Source organism: Spea bombifrons, chromosome 13, assembly GCF_027358695.1.
Source record: "Spea bombifrons isolate aSpeBom1 chromosome 13, aSpeBom1.2.pri, whole genome shotgun sequence".
Lineage (NCBI taxonomy): Eukaryota > Metazoa > Chordata > Amphibia > Anura > Pelobatidae > Spea > Spea bombifrons.
In genome coordinates, this window is record NC_071099.1 from 18256715 (window position 1) to 18273791 (window position 17077).

General features: G+C 43.7%; 1 protein-coding gene across 3 annotated transcripts in view; it reads left to right on the forward strand.

Annotated features, from left to right (window-relative positions):
- The first annotated feature begins 215 nt into the window (after nt 1–215).
- The window catches only part of LOC128471281 (protein MTSS 2-like), a 48140-nt gene continuing 31278 nt past the window's right edge, over nt 216–17077 (forward strand). For all 3 annotated transcript variants that reach the window (XM_053453194.1, XM_053453195.1, XM_053453196.1), the window contains exon 1: nt 216–511. In XM_053453194.1, the coding sequence (XP_053309169.1) occupies nt 440–511 (72 nt within the window). In that variant the 5' untranslated portion in view covers nt 216–439. The remainder of the gene's footprint in view (nt 512–17077) is intronic.

The window sequence follows — 17077 nt, forward strand, 5'->3', positions numbered from 1 at the left end:
GTTCCAAAGAGGTGGACGGGGGTGGGGCGACTGCTCGTCATTCATTGAGGTAGAGGGGAGGGATGATGTCAAAAGGGAAAGAGGGCGCGGCCTAGTATCCTGGGCAGGTCCATGTTTGGGTTTGGGTGGGGGCGTAGGCTAGGCCTGGTCTCCGTTGGCAACGTGTGTGTCCAGTAGGGGGCCCTACGCCATTGCGTAACCCGCGTATTCCCGAAGCCAGGTCTTCCCCCTCCCCTCCCAGATCCATTGCATTGCAGCAGCATGAGCTCAGCGGCAGTGTAGTGCGCTCGCTCGTCTCGCGGGACTCCGGCTATTATTGTTATCATTATTATTATTATTTCCCCCGGCCGGACTCGCTCTTCGGCTCCGTCTGGCTGCGGCCGGTACCTTGGATATTGGAAGCTGAACGGGGGGCTCTCTGCCCGGGCTTGGATTAATCATGGATGCGGGAATGGAGAAAGAATGCAGCGCTCTCGGAGGGCTCTTCCAGACCATCATGAACGATATGAAGGTGAGCGCTGAGGTGCGGGGATCCGCGGCCGGTGAGAGGAGTCTCCCTGAGGTGCCTTGCAAGGCGTGTCCTGGGAAACTTCTCCCATCCGGGACACAATAACAAAGGACACGGTGCGGCGGGGACCGGGCGGCGGAGCCCCGGTGGGGTCTGTGTGCACCCTGCATGCAACCTGTTCACCGGGAGGCAGGAAGAGCCCTGTGTGTGTAACAAAGACACACAACAACACAGGGGCTGCGCGGTTTAACACGTACCTGTCCTGCACACAGAAGTACACAACATAATACAAGTGCAACACACCAAGTACATGCACAACATACGTGACATCAGGACCCCAGTAGGTACAGGAGACAGTCTGTAACACAATCATAGCCCAATGACACACGCACGATGCAGTGACACACGCCGGTGACAAAATAGCACATACAAGTAACACAACAAAAGGCTTCTGTCTGAAATACACCAGATTTACGATTCCGTGTAGGATGACACGCGTGACGACTGTGTAATAAGTGACAGCGAAGTTATACCATACAACATAAGAGTTATCCCCTTCAACAAAAAAAAGTGTACACGCAAGGGTAACATGCTATGTTTGTGCAGCACGCTGCGTGCGTGTTCTCTGCCCCCAATACTGGACGGGATATTGGGGTCTGTCAGTGTTGGGTGGTCTGTCGGTTGCCGGAGTGATGATGGGGTAGTTGTCGGAGTGCGGTGATTGTTATTGTGGAATTTAAAGCGAAGGTCCGGGGTGCTGTTTCGGCTTTGATGACTCAGGTTGAGTTTATTTGGCTTTTTGTTGATTTTAGGTATTTGGTGGGATGTCGCCCCGTATTTCGCGCTCTCCCCCCTCGCTGGGACGCTGCATGCGCCTGGCATTGAGATTCGCTCTTGTTGGCTAAACAATCTGTGTTTTGACTCGGCTCGTGAACTAATTAGTCTGCAGTTCCCTGAGAAAGATACAGCAGAAAGGATCGCGGCGCTCAACTGTCGCTGGGTATAGAATAAAAGTGATCTGATGTGTGCAAATAGATTGTATAGTGTGTGTGTATACTGTACATATACGGTACATATATATATAATATAGTGTGTGTATACTGTACATATACATATATATATATATAGTGTGTGTATACTGTACATATACATATATATATATAATGTGCGTGTAATGCTTGTGACATTATTTGTTTTATACAGCGCTGTACAAAGGGTATAAATGAAATAATCAGTATATAACATAACAAGATGACATATAGAAACACGTGAGGAGGGCTCTGCTCAAAGGAGCTCACAATCTAAATCTCACTTCTAGACGTCTCATCACGCAGGGCATAGGGCTTTTAATGAGGGTAGCAGTTTTTGTAGCCCCGGCACGTGGCATCCTGGCTAAACTTTAAGCCACGCAGGTAGTTAGTGGCATTATATAGCCAGCTGTTCCGCCATAAGGTAACGCTTAGAATCTTCAGCTCCCTGAACTGGAAACAGAAGGATAAATCTCTATTTTGGCTTAAAAACCAAAAACATTCTTTCTTCTTCTTTTTTTTTTTTCTTCTTCTCCTGTACGTCACATTTATTTGAAAAAAGTTTTAACTACTTATGTACCGGAAGAATAAAACGGACAGAGGGTGTTTTCCATATACGCTATATGATGGCCGTAAGATAATAAACCAAGGAAAGAGTCAATTGTTACGGTTTGTCCCGTGAATCATTCCCGCAAGCCGCGAGAGCTACGGAGAACAGCTGCCGGGTGGCCGGGCCATTTGCTGCTTCAGGAATATGCCACATGTTTACTTTTTTGTGTCCCTGGGTTCACGTGTGCACGTGACAACCGATAGGAGCACATAGGAGTTCGATATGCTCAGTGGGCCGTTGTATGAAGCTTTTTCTGATGTTCCACGTGTTGAAGCCTGAGAATAAAATATAGCAACTTATGGAAGACATTAAGCCAGATGATGAGCTATACCGAGCGGCATCTCGGGTTATCTGTTTGTGAAAGTCGGTGTCTTCTTGGGGCATTAATACGACTAAATGGAATACTTTTAGCTACTTTTATTTTCTCTGGTGTTCATGAGATGTTGGACACCAGAGAGATGTCCTCCAGGATGGGTCACTCGGCTGTCAAGCCCAGGGTGAGTGGGAGTTATGACTAAAGGGTTATAGGTGTGTGGCCAAGCCCAGTAAAGCTTTAAAATAGATCTAATATACAGATATTATGGGCTTTCCCAAATACAATTCTGCACTGGACATAAAATATGGGCTTTCGCAATGTTTCTAGTCTTTATTTCCAGAGTTTAAAACATTTCAAAGGACGTTGTTTTTAGAAAACTGGGGGAAGCAGTTACCCTGCGCATTCTTCACTTCCTGCTCCGTTTCTCAGTAACTTCTCCTTTCAGAGGAATCTGTGGATCAGGAGCAACATGTAATCATTCCCCCCCCTGCTCTGTCTAACCTAGTCATTTAACTTTGTGTCGCTTATGCCTGCCGGATAGAGAGACCATATTCCCGAAAGTTACAAAAGGCAGGAGCCGCTCGTGTTTAAAGTAGGTTTAAATCTGTGGGCTTTCTGACACGCGGGAAGCCAGAACAGTCTGACTTGAGACGGTGTAGGTAGTTTACAGGGAGTGCATTAAATCTGTCTCTCAGAATGCTGCGTGGGTGCTTGATGTGCCTTAAGAGACATTCTGCTGACGCCAGTGTAGATACTTTGAGGCGGTGTATAGGAAGGTACATATCCCGGGGCTCCGTTACTGTGTTTGATTGACCGCAGGCTTGATGGGTGTTCACTTATTACTATAGGGGAACGTTAGCGGGGAGCTGAAGTTTTTGGATTATAGTCATTTGGAACATCAATCTCGTTCTAACGATACGTGGAATGTTATCAAACAGGGTGGTGTATCCAAGGCTGGCCTGTGTTTACTGGGCATGATGAGCATCATCGGGCATGATAGACCACAGCAAGCGGAGGAGTATCAGAGAATGTCCCCCTCCGCTAGTGTAGGTAGATGTTCCCGTTGAAGAGCCTGGCTATGGTTAAGGCAGCGTGGGGTCTGCGCAGGTTGCCAGCGGTACGTGAGAAGGCAAGCTTCCTGACGACAACGGCAAATGGTGTATCTGTAGTGCTTGAAGGCTGGGTGGGGGAAGGTCATCCATCGAAAATAAGGGAAAGTTGGACTGTTTGCTGCATTGCTATAGTTGTGTGTGTGTGTGTGTGTGTGTGTGTGTGTGTGTTTGCCACCGCTAACCATTGGGAGGAGTGAGTTTTTTGTGGCTGGTTGAAGGAGGATATGCTTGAAGAAACGGCATAATGAGGCATGTCAAAGTTTAAGTCAATAAACACCACGGCTTTTTTATTATTATTATTAATTTAATCCTGGTTAGTGGATGTGTTAACCTTTGTTCTCCCGAGTGACCTTAAACTGAACAAGCTCCGCTCCACAAAAAAGTAAAAAATACAAAAAAAAATTAGTTCTGCCTGGTAAATCTTATATGGCGGTATTAACGTTTCTTATGAAGTGTGCAAAACTCTATTTAGAGCGATTGTGAATGCAGTTAAGCTTAGAAGAAGCTTCCTTCCTGCAGAAGAGACTCCCCATCCAGCTGACATCTGAAAAGCAAGCACTTGCTTGTTTTATTTGCAGTAACTCAAACACACTGTGACCTTTGGTTAAGCCCTTGGGTCAGCGTCCTTCTGGTTTACGACCCGATCGTTCTACTTGGCGGCAAGCAGAAGGTGCTCCCACTTTCACAGGGTTATTGGGGACAACTACCAGGAAAGATCAGAAAGTAAAGTGGAACTTCAAGCCATGTGAGATAAGCCTCGTTTATTGACCGATTGGAAGGTTTATGGTATGTGGGGGATGCCTACATTCCTGGTGAATCTTTAATGTACTGAGTCTGTTAATAAGTTTCCAAAAGAAAAGAAAAAAAAAACGACAAATAAACCAATGATAAGACTTCTTCTTGACTTTACGCAGCGAAATCTAAACAAACCCTCGGGGCCCCGGCAATCTAGTCTGAAGACCTGTTCTATGTCTTCTTTAGAACTGTTGTAGAGTTTTTAAATAAGCGAGAGGGGAAAAAAAAACCAGCGAAACCTTAAAAAACTCGTTAGTCCGGTTTCTGCAGCATGACACACGGTATTACTTTGGGGTAAAAGGCAGGTGGCAGCTCGGGAAGCAAACTTTGGCAAATCACGTTGGTGGGAAGGACTACAGAGATTAAACCATGATCCTTGGGCAAACCAGGGCAGCGACCCGGGCTAACCAACCACCGCGTTCTTTCCAACGTATCCGCGTATTTACATTTATTTTTAACATGTTTCGGCATGCATACCAATAAATTCCGATTTCTTAGTAGAAACCGATTCTGGGGTTGGACCTCGCGTTCAGACGTTCGCAGTGGCAAATCCGTTCTTCTGCAGGGGTTATTCTGAAAATATATATATTAAGCAAAATTGCGACATGCCCCAGAACTTAATTTTATGTTTCTTGCACCTATATAAAGCTGTGATTTGCGGTTTAACCTCATGGTTACCACACCCATGCTTCAGGGTTCCCAGAATGCCAGGGTTTATGGATGAATCATGTGCTTGTACAACTCTATCAAAGGCTGATACATCTTTAGGCACGTCATCGTAAAAAAGTTACTTCCCCCTAGAAAGATTTGCTGGAGTTTCAGTAACTTGTGATAAGAATCAAGTCAAAGGATCCGCATGCTGTGAGGGGAAGGTGTCTGGCAACTTTGAACAAATTCTGGGATCTCGATCAACAACCACCACTCAAGAAATAGCCCAGGGTTGACCTTTTGCGCAGCGCCCTTCATTGTCTTCTGCAGATAAAACACTCACAAAGCGCTCTTCCATAGTGGCCCTTATCTTTCTCCTATGATGTGTGAACCTCAAAAGTACTTGCATCTCAACTTTTCATTCCTGCCAGAGGAGTCTGAGCCAGTAAACCCTCTTACGGGGGTGTACGATTAACCCTTTGAAACCTTGGATGATTACAATCTCAATGTAATGTCTTTTACATTCAGCCAACACTCAAAGGACTTAAAAGGCAAGTTTGTAAGGACCTCTCACCCCAGGGGCATTTACCGGGTCTATTATCATGATAAGATGTTATCCAGGTGCAGGTTGTCTTCTTTCTTAACACTTCCACAAACTCTTCTGTGATTAGGAAGAAATGACTGTACGGTGAGGCATCCTCCAAAAATGGCAAGTGTCCCCCCCCCCTCAGTTGAGTCACCATGCCCATCCCTGTTAAACATATTACTTTAACGTTACACATACTCGTCTCTCACATTTTTATTGGCAGTGAATAGATGAGGTTTCCTCTGTGCTAGTTCATAGTTACAACCTGTGCATGTCCTGTTGATACATGCCTGCCAGCCCTTTACTCTTTAGCAGTCCCTCCCAGGTGAACACTTTGTTCTCCGTCGTGCAGTGAGGAGCGCGGAATCTCGTGTTCTACACCTTGAAGCCTCGGGAATAGTACAATAGAGAGAGAATAGCTTGGGATATCCCTCCAGCAGACTATTTAACGAAGCAAAGAGTGCGCGAAGGCTCAGGATTTAATTGGCTACTAATGCGTGGCTTTATTTTTATGCGTGTTGACCTCATGTTAGTTATAATATACACAGGGCAGAAAAGTATGGAGAGACCACCATAGACTTTTCCTCATTCTAAGTACCACGAATGCTCAATCGTTGGGTGGATCTGTGACCATGCGCCGAGCCACAGTTACTCTGCACGGCTTAATTCCTTTTGGCTTGTCAGATGTTAGTCAAGTGCTTCCTCTTCTCTAATCACGCTCTTATCAAGAGTCAAGGGTTTAGGGCTGTACTCTGCGCCTGCGCAAGCACTTAAATACACCGGGCATCCCACACACCGAGAGGGGGAGTCACCAGACGAAATTAAAATACCAAACCATTCATAAACGAATTAAAATACTTTTTAACCGGATCATTGCCGTTAAGTTATTCTTAAAATGTAGTTTTCTTTTAACCCTTGCAAACCCTTGATAAATGAAGTATGTTGTCTGATGGAGCTGATGTCCCAAACTGTCTCTTTTAAAACGGGTAACGCTCTGGGGTCCTCTGCTAATGCGTTGAAGGCTCTCTACAAGAGGCGCTTTCCTTGAGTAAACAGGGATCCTTTTGGTTGTAACAGCTGTGCAAACCTGTTCAAATACAAATCAATTCTTGCTGGCCCAGGATCAGCGGTGGTCGTCGTGTGTCCAGATAATGGCGTTAAATTGTGTTCTATTATATGTTTTTAACAGAAGCTGAAAAAATGCACAGCTACCCAACCCTAAAGATTGAGCCTCTGTGGTACTTCAAATATATAAACTCATGCATGTTTTTAGATGTTTTATCCCAACATTTCAAACGGCCGTAGAGACGGTTTACGGATGCGGTCAGCGGCGTGGCTTTACAAAGGCGTTGTGTATAACTCTGTGATCCGTGGCAGTAAAGTGCGCCCACTGAAATGAATGGGGGGCACTTTCCACGCATGGCACGAGGATCTGACCCCCATCCGCAGCGTTCTCCAAGCCAGAGCTGGCTGGAGGTGAGTATGTCACGTGCGTGGAGAAGTGTTCGCCCAAACAGATCTCATACACGAATGTGTACCCCTCTTGTCTATTTGTTCAGAATTTGTGGTTGACACACCAACAAGAATACAAATACCGGGCAGAACAGATGCAGGGGTGCGGTGTTTACCCATGCATTCTTCCTTATAGTCGGCTGTCTGCCTCTTAAATAACAAACGTACGTGGGGAAATTATTTCTATTATATAAGATTTTCATCTCGACATATGCGACATTCTAGTCTGTATTTTTAAATTTGGAATGATTTCATTCATTCGCAGTGACAGACAAACATGAATCCTCGCAGCAGCCAAGCAATTGTCAACCCAAAGCCTGTTTTCTTGCACAATGATAACATTTAAAATATTTTGACATTTGTTATCAGCTAGTTTTTTAGAACTCTAATTGTCTGGACTGTTATCTGCACATTAAAGGTGCTGTTCCACCAACTCGTGTTTGGCTTCCACACTTTTATTATGAACAAAACTCATCGTTCAAAATATCATTTCTGGTACTGATTAATTCTTAAACCTGTCCCTTTATTCAAGTAAAATTTCCTCTTTTTAATAATTTTTGCCAGGAAGATTTAATGCGACATATATGACATAGCGTGTCGTGTGACAGAAAAGCAGGTACTGATTTTCCTTTTTATATAATGCCGGAAGAAGGGGTGGAATGGCGCAAAGACACCAAAATAGTCCCTGCGTTTTGCGATTGGCTCCTTCAACCACCCAGTAATTTGCTAATTCTGCCCTAAAATCACAGTTTTATCTTCAAATTCTACTTCTACTATAGGATTGCATTTAATGCTTAAATATTTGCCACTTCTCCCAACAATGTATTTCATGGGAGGACGAGGGTGACCAGCGACTTCATTTGGCTCTCTGACCATCTACTGTCCCTAGGCTTCCAAGTCATGAGTGCATCCTCAGCGTTCTGGTCTTTGAAGCGAGGCAGAGTTTACTCTGTGAATAGTCGCATTCTTAGAATAGTTCCCTCCGAGCAATCCCAAAAACTTGAGACTTTACAACTGGCAATTTGGCTTTCGCTTGACTTGAGATCCGTAAAAAAAATGTGACGGTCGGGGTGTCTGCGATAAAACAAAATGTTTCACAAGAGTATGTCTCGTTCTAGTTCTTTTTTCAAAGCATTCTTTGGGATAAAGTGTATCCAAGATGATGTCCCCAAAAGCTGAGGAGGATCCCTTGTAAATCTCTCTTGGGGACAGCTGATCTTGGCCGGAAATGTTTGCGCAGGTCAACGCACCTGGGAACGCTGGAGTTTTTTATGGGAATATTTGGCTCTCCACAGAGGTCTTTTGGATGGGGTCGGGCTTTAAATGATTACATGTCAAATTGGGAAAGATATTATTTCTCCAGAGTTTGGAGCAGGAACAGCTGTATATTTTAAACCTCTAGGCTGCGAAATTAGCAATAACAAAAGTCATTCTCATTATTTAAAAAAAAAAACAACTAAAAACCTTAAACGAGAACTTCCACCATTCTTTTTAAATTATCAAATGAAAAATATTTTTTTCAAAAATACGAAAGGCACCGAAAATATCGTGACTCTGGGTCTGGAGATAATGGAGGTTTATTGGATGTCGGGTTTTTGTCAAAGCTACACTGGAACCCTTTAAGGAACATTCTTGTGTCCTATTTACCATATATCTTGATATATATGTTACCTAGGGGGTATTTAGCACACCTGCACCAGCCTGGGGCAGTTAACATACAGTCGTGTCTGCAGCAAACAGATAGGATTCGGCAAGCGTAAAGGCACAGGGCCCGCTCAGACATCGGCATTCCTTCACATAATCCCCTAAGGCTGTTTTTAGGGATGAATTTCTCCGGAGCGATAGTTCAAAGAGTGGAAAGATCCCCGGACGTACAAATATTCTGTATGAACTCCTGTGTGCCGTCCGTATTACTTTTATTGCAGAAGCAGTCCAGGTTTCCGGTGACCGATGGTCATGAAAACCAAACCGTAGCGTAACGCATGCGGAGTAGAAGTGCGTGGTGGGGTTGTGCGGTGTGACCGGCCACTGTTGGATTATAGTCATTAAGTAGAATGCAATCCCATTTTTTTTTTTAAATGTGCAGCGTTGTGCCTGTTGCCATTGTTATTAGCGTAGATTTTTATTTTGATTTATATGGTTTTGGTTTACAGGAACACTTTGTTCGTTTCTCATCCTGATGATTTCACCAGGCTCTGCGAGATGTTTTGGCTTTCAGGACCGACTCTGTCCCACTTCTAAAGAGTAACAAGACGAATGCTTTTTCCAGAGTTGTGTCTGGAGACGGCGTATTTGTGTGTGGGCTTTTTGGCCAGCCTGAGAGGACAATTGGCCATCTCTAGGTGACCTTGCCACATCAGACCCTACAGAAATGAAGCCAGTTGTTGCTTAAACTGAAGGTCTCGTGGGAATAAGAAGGAAAAAAATGAATCCTTGCAGCCTTGATGACAACGTTGTGTTTCGTTATCCACAGAGCTCCCCAGTGTGGGCCATCGAGTGCCACCTCGAGGTAGAGCAGGCGAGGGAAATAAGCAGATGTTTGACTTAGAAACGACGTGTCGAGGTGAGGCCTTGGCAGGTTTATCTAGTTGGCAGCGATTTGAAATCTTTACATTGTCTATGAATGAAATGTGCACTGCAATGCCCCAAATGCACCATTAAAACGCATGTAAAAAGCTGAAATATTTACTTGATTCTATTTATAATATTACTAAAGTCGGCAAGCTCTTCCATCTTGGCGTCACAAGCTCAGCAAATGATCTTCATCGGTTACAAAGAGATTCGGTGTGAAGACGATTTCCCTTTGGGTGCGTAGGACCTAGAAATGTGGCATTGGCAAAAATGATTGCTTCTTATACACGTTATTCCTCAACGGAAATAATGCATGTCCCTTGAACATAAACTATTACAGAATAAAATAAATTGCTAGGGTAATCAGATGACTCTCCAAACTTTACAGCAGAATTGCTGGCCTCGCGTTATAATCTTGTGTCTCCTTTCTGGTCATCCGATCACCGCGGCAGGTTGCTACCTATTGCCTTGATCGCTGGCCGTTATAGATTGCCCAATGACACATAGATGACAGGAGAATGTGACCTTTGCCCTGTTACGTAATACCAGTGCAAGACGTTTACTCCACCTGCCTGTTCAGTGTCTGGTTTGCTACACCCGTAACTTTAACATTTGGAAACGTTCCCGTTTGACTTTTGACGTCTGCTTGTGGGTGTCCGATTAAAGGGAGTCCACGGATTTATATCACAAGTGGAATTAAATACAATGTATTTGTGTATTCGGTGAGTTGCCCTCTGTACAGCTGGTTTGAGGTCGGCGAGGTTGCCCGGTGCACTCGGTTATCTTGGCGTATCGGAGATTGGTGGAGCAGACCAAGGACAATGCAATAACGAAACGGACGTCTAGACACTTTGTCTTCATACAAGGTTACAGTGAACTATAACAGACCAACGTTACTCGCGTAGAGCACGTTGTACAGTATTTAGTATAATGGAACCTAGAGAGCCCGTTCTAGACTTGACTTCGTTCTTAACACAAAATTACAATTTCTATTCAGGGTATTATTATATAATGTACAGCCCCAGGGCAACATTGTATTCAACTGGAGAGTAGGGTGGGCCAGTTGGCAACAGATTGGAAACGCGTGCTAAATTGTAAAAATCTAGATTTTGATGAAGCAGCTTTGAGGGACGAGGAGGTTCTCCTGTGCACTCGGGGCAAAGAGAAGCCTTAACAGAGAATCCCTGAGCCAGATGCGGCACTTTGGGCCGGTGAGTGCTGCCTGGGGGAGGTTTTCTAGAGCCTGGCTTAGATGATCTGGCAGGGAGGCCAAGCTTAGTGGACGCTAAGGTTGGGCATTCTGGACCAGCAAAGCATAGGCCAAAGGGATCTCCTATGAGAACTAGGCTTTTATTTTCGTATTATTTTTTTCATTTTAATTTCTAAGTTAAATTTCAGTGATATACAAATATTTTGTTCCTGGCCCTTCTTGCCGAAGTATGACTTTTTAAAGGCACCCAGCGACACACACAAGCCTATCCCCCATATCTAGCGCTGGATCTCCCCTTAATAAATAACTGGCTTTACAAATCTCAGACAGGTAGCCATGGCTTGTAGATTTTGCTCTTAACTTTTTATATTGATCTGGATCATGAGCTCTACACCAATTTATCCAGCCTTGATAATGTAACGAATAGCTGTAAATGTATCTAAAAACATAGCCCCCCCCCGCCCCCTGTCATTTTGCCGGATCTTCCATAAAAAGTTCACCTGAAATTCAAGTCAACAGAACCGGTTACCGTTTGAGAATTGCACTTTGCTAAAGCCTCGTTTTTTTTGCCAAAATGGAATACTTTTATAATATATCTAAAAATATCAGAATTTGAGGATTAGGAGCCACCTCAATTATCTGCGAATTCAAGATTGTTAAATAATTAATGTCAGAAACGAGTTGGCTTCTTTCTGATTTCACGAATCTGTCTCGGATTAGCAGCTCGTCGGCGTTCTTTTGCTGTTTTGATCGGAGTATTATTGGCTCTTTTTAAAACCCGGATCATCTGCCTGTTTATTTCGCCTGTTGCGTAATCGTTTAAGAATACATCGACGCGGCCGTCTGGAAATTGCACCGAAATCCAAAATATTTTCAAGAAAAATAAATTCCCAGCCGTCGTCCTTTCATTAAAAACAAAATGCTCACTTTTGGATTAGCGACTTTTTAACCCATTCATGCCCGTAACCCTAAAGTCTGCAATTTTTAGCCATTTTACCATGTGTGTGTTAAATCGTGATTCTCCTTGTGTCTGTTTAGTGTACCCACACAAATGTGGCATATTTTGTCATTTTCAGGACTAGTAAACATATAATGCACGATTTGTTATTGTTTTTCCACTGCTCTCCTTGTATTTTGAGGCTTCCTCTATCCCACGGTGATAATACTGCAGTTGCTGTTTTTTTTGGGTTTTTTTTGTATAAAACGTATCTTTTTCTGGTCTCATTGTAGCTGACGAGGCAGTGATCAGGAAACTTGGCTCTGCAGCCCTGCGTTGCTGATCAGTGTGCATGGTGGAGATCTGAGATCCCAGCAGGGTCTATAATAGTACTAGAGGTGCATCAAACGCTATCTATAAGTTATTCCATTAACAAAGTGCTTCAATTTCTCCTTTTTCTACGTTAAAATGCATGTAGAATCTTTTTATTGGATTACCTTACATGTCCTTGAGCGGCAGTCACACTCGCATTGTCGTTTATTAAACTCGGAGTGTGCACGACGAAGAACACAAGCCTGTGGTGTGTGAGTTGTCGTTTGCTCGGCTGCAAGATGTTTGTGACGCTCAGACTTTGCGATTGATCCATTTTCCCCTTTGTTGTCCGCGGCTTTTAACGAGTCGGTAAAACGTGTGCTGTTATTGCACTCGTCTGTCGGATACGAGATAAGAATCGCAGTGTAAAGAAATAGTTACGTTCTCTTTAAAGGTTGATTATGTGCTTTGGACTCTGTAACAACTCTGTATAAGCACATGGCCCTACCTGCTAGTATATTCATGATAAGGTCACAAAAGGTCACAAAAAATGAAATATGCTGCTGTATACGGTAACGTACCTTAACATCGAAACCATTTCCTTTTTTCCCATAAACTCCTTTTATCTGCACGCCTGGTGGCGGCCATTGTTGTCAGCCATGCGATATTTCTGTGCACGAAGCAGGTTCTTTATGGTAATGCTAATAAAGTCCTGCTTCGTTCTTTCCTCCACGCAACTTTATGAGTGAGACGGTCCCACAGTGTGATTAACACTCGGACACTTTATTGCTTCCCGCAGGCTGTATGGCAAGGAGTCGGGGGTTTTGCCTAGTAGATTGGGCAACGATAACAGAGCGCGGACATGTAATATGTGGCTGTCTGAAAGTTTTTTTGTTTTTTTTTCCGAAACACATTTTTGATCTGGTACTGGTAATTCACAAATGTTCAGCTTTCCCCTTTAAGGCTCTGGGGCTCTATAAACCCACCGTTGACCAACTGAAGAACGTCTGGGACAATAGTCTTCTCAAAATCTCTTACAAAGGGTAAGCTATAGATCATCATCATTAATAAAATAATGGCTTTTATTACGATAAATATCACTGTGTTCTATACATACATCAAGGTGTCCAGGAATGTCTTTGGAATATGGGCATGGTGTAGCTTTTGATCGTTATATGCTGACAACTTACGTTTTTAAAGCAAAGGCCCAACGATAGACTGGGCAGGACCGCTCAAAATGAAATCGCCGAAATCAATCTGACAAATATGTAACGGTGCAGAAGGCAAATTATCTTCTTACAGCGTTAGTTGGGTGAGTGGACCTTCCAGATGCCGAGTTGCCCAGGAAATCCATCTTTGTTACACTTGGGTTCATTTGCGTAACTGTATTAAGAGAGGAACACTGCGGTTGACCACCGTCCCGGCACAGGGGCGGCAGGAGAGCTGCATGATGTCTCTTCGAAAGAAGGGTATCGATGAGGGTACAGCTGGCAGCTGATGGAAGCAGCAGGAGACTGAGATTTTGCTGCAAGAGGTTGTAAGAGACCAGAAGAAGGTATTAAAGATGATGGAGATTTTTTTGTGAATTACAATAAGCTCTGCGCTTCTCTTTTACGTATAACGGGTTCCACCCAATGATCTTTCCCTTTTCACCTGTTAGTCCTTTGGTGAAAACGTCCGCTCGTTGGGAGTATGATTCAGACCTTCAGCCGCTCTTCCTTTCATTGTTAAGGAAACCCCAGGAGCTTCGTATTGCGCAATACATACGATTTCCATTTGATTGAAAGAAAAAATCTGGAAATACCAAAAATATCCCATCGGGCGGCCTGAAGTATTTTTTTTGCTTCGCGTATGTCATGATATCATTTCTGATGTCTGAAGTCAAATGTCGCTGCAAGATGTGCTTATGGAAGCGCGCTATCGCACACGCATGCATAGACGTCGGGAGCGTGTATTAAAACGCATTCCTACCTATTTGCTATGTTTAGGGTTGCCCCTGCCAGACGGACTAGATAACCGTATTATGAATTTATCATCGCTCTCGTTGACACGTGCTTACATTGCAAGCATCGAGACAAACGTATACCATCGCCTTCTTATGTAAGCATACTGTTTGCTTGTTGAACACAGCTCATGTTTGACTGTTGTAGATGAGTATAGAACTCTTATCTTTCTAGGCCCGGTTCACATATTTATTTAAAATCATTTAACTCTTAAATACAGCAGGGGAATGTTTTTTATCTTTGTCCTTTGATCTTAATTGTTATTAGGAATGCTCTTTTCTGTTTGTCTCTAGCTGTCTATAGACTGTTTACCGAAGTCTTGCGGTACGATGATAAGGCGGTGGCATGTTTAGACAGAATGGGTCCATCCCTGCTGGGCTTTTCCTCCTTGCTTCTTTAAATTATGGTATACGTTGTATGCTAATGAGCAAGACTTAAGCGCCCACCTGAAAAAATTGCTATAGGTTTGGTTGCTTTCCATGAAATTTAGAATAAAACGTATACGATATAGGACTTGGCAGCGGCCCACCGACGGCAAGCGCTCATCTCTCCGTAGCAGGAGTATGAGAGATCGTCGTGCAGTGAATTATGGGTAATAACAGATTTCTCTGCGATCTGGTTGTGTGCCTCGTAATATTAATGTTATGGGGATACCGGTGGTCTGTTTCCAAAGCAACGGGCTACCCTTCTTGTAATATTTTGGTGATTTATCAGATTAGTAATGTATGTATCACACGGCTTTCCGAATGTGACTCACCCCGGACGGTGCTGTTTGCTTATAGATCAGCATGAATCATGTCGCCGAAAAGCTATTCTCCACCCTGACAAAATGTTTCGGTTTGAATGTGCTCTGTTGCATTGGATTTAAGTCAATTTTAAGAAACGCAAGTAAAAAGTCCTTTTATTTATTTTAAATATTAATTATTAGTTGTAAAACTATAGAACACCAATATACGTTCACCTACGTAAAACCAAAAGCTCTACGGTCTCTTAGAGAATAGGATGGTGGTTTAAAGGTTCCAGATCGCCGTTTCTTGACCCTCGCGCAGTGTGTATGATGCGGTTCCCGTTGGATTAATGATGTCATGCGATGTAAGGTCCGAAGCGTGTCGTGGAGCACGCACATCTCTACCTGGGCAGCAGGGAAAGGTACTGATGTCTTTCAACTACATCTATTGTCCCTAATGGGTGTTGGAGGGAATGGTCGGTTTGAGACTGGCATTTTATGCTTGATACATACATAGAACTTTGACCTATACAGTGTGTTCCGTCCAGACCACCCCTGACAGTGTTGTGATGCTGGCGAGTACGCGAGAGTGCCGGGGACAATCTAAAGACACCGGTGTGGCAGCAGAGAAGTGCTTAATATGGAATTATTTAATTAATTCTGAATGGCATTTTTGTTAATTTGGGGACGGTGAAAATTGACTTTTTTCTCAGTTGATTAGGGCAGTCCTTGGGTGCCACAAGCCCCCTGTCGTTGCCACAAATGAACATGAAATTTAACATTGAATCGATGATCAGTCTGTGATGAAGCAAATGCCTGCAGTGTTTGTGGCATTGGAGAGCCGGCGTTTGACCCCCCGCTTCCCGAATCAACAAAATACTTGGGCCAGGGCCTGCTTATGTCTCATCCCGGCGCGAGCGGTTTCCGGGGGACTGTCGCCATCGCAGCTTTTACCGTAACTAAACCTCGGCCGGTGGGCTTGTGTGCTTTTAATACCCGGACCGCTGTAAATTAAACCGTTTCACTGATCCGCGTCGTTTTGTAAATCGTCGTTATTTACTTTTTCTGGTTGGCCGCCCACGGCAGTAAGTCGAGCGACGCTGTGACCGGCCGGTCACGCTGGTGCGCTAGCCTTTGAAAACGCTGGTGATTTGGTGAGAGGTGCGGAATGGAGCCGTTTCACATCATCTTCTCAGCGGTGCAAGGAGCCTGCATGGACTTCACCGTGGCCAGTGTAAGAGTTTGGAGATTGCTTACCTTCCTCAAACTGGCAAATCTTTGGCACTTTCTGGCCCTCAGTAACACATCGTTCATTCTCTATAGTCTCGCTTGGAGAGGTTTTTTTTTTTTTTTTTTTTTTGTTTGTAACTCCTCGTTGTACCTACTCCACATGGAACTTATCTTAGAAGATGACGTAGATCCGCTAGGTTTCTTCTGAGCAAATCACAACCTCATGAAAAAAAAAACTGAATTAATGAAAAAAAATAGCAGAAATATTGCCGAAAAAAGTTTTCCCAGCTTTGAATTTTATCTTCCACAATTTCTCTCCTGTAGATCGGCTGTCAGACGTTCATTTTTTTTTTTTAAAGGTCCTACGCTCTGCCTATACGTTTGGCTATAACGTGTGTCCTGTATGCTTAATAATGAATGGAGCCGGTTGCCGCCGCCTGAGTTTGATTCCAGATGATTCTGTTCATGTGAAGCGTGTTCCTGGTTTTTTTTTTCAGGCAAATGAGCTTTGGTTTTCCTGAGGAAGGAAACTTTTTTTTTTTTGTCCTTCCCCCCATTCATCGGTGTGATGCAGGCATCTAGACTTTTACATCTTTTAATACAACGTTTAGAATGACAGGAGAAATAGAATTCTGCATTTTTTTGGGGTGACTATCAGTTAAATATATATTTTCCATCTGTTTTATGGGGTTCGAGACTTGAAGTGTTTTCTTGCTTCCAGCACTCACCTGGATGCAGTTGAACTCACTTTTTAAGCTCAACTAGCACTACGTCTGTAGAAAATCGATAGGAAGAATACAAATTGAGAGAGATGTCTGGTTTTCCAACACAGAAAAAAAATATGCGTTAATTTGCATTCAGTGAACTTCGCCGGAGTCCATGCAAATCTGACTGACGTTTTTAAGAAAAAAAAAACAAATGAGGGATCCCTTTAAAGAGGAATCTTGGCCCTAAAATGTTTCTCCGCTGGGT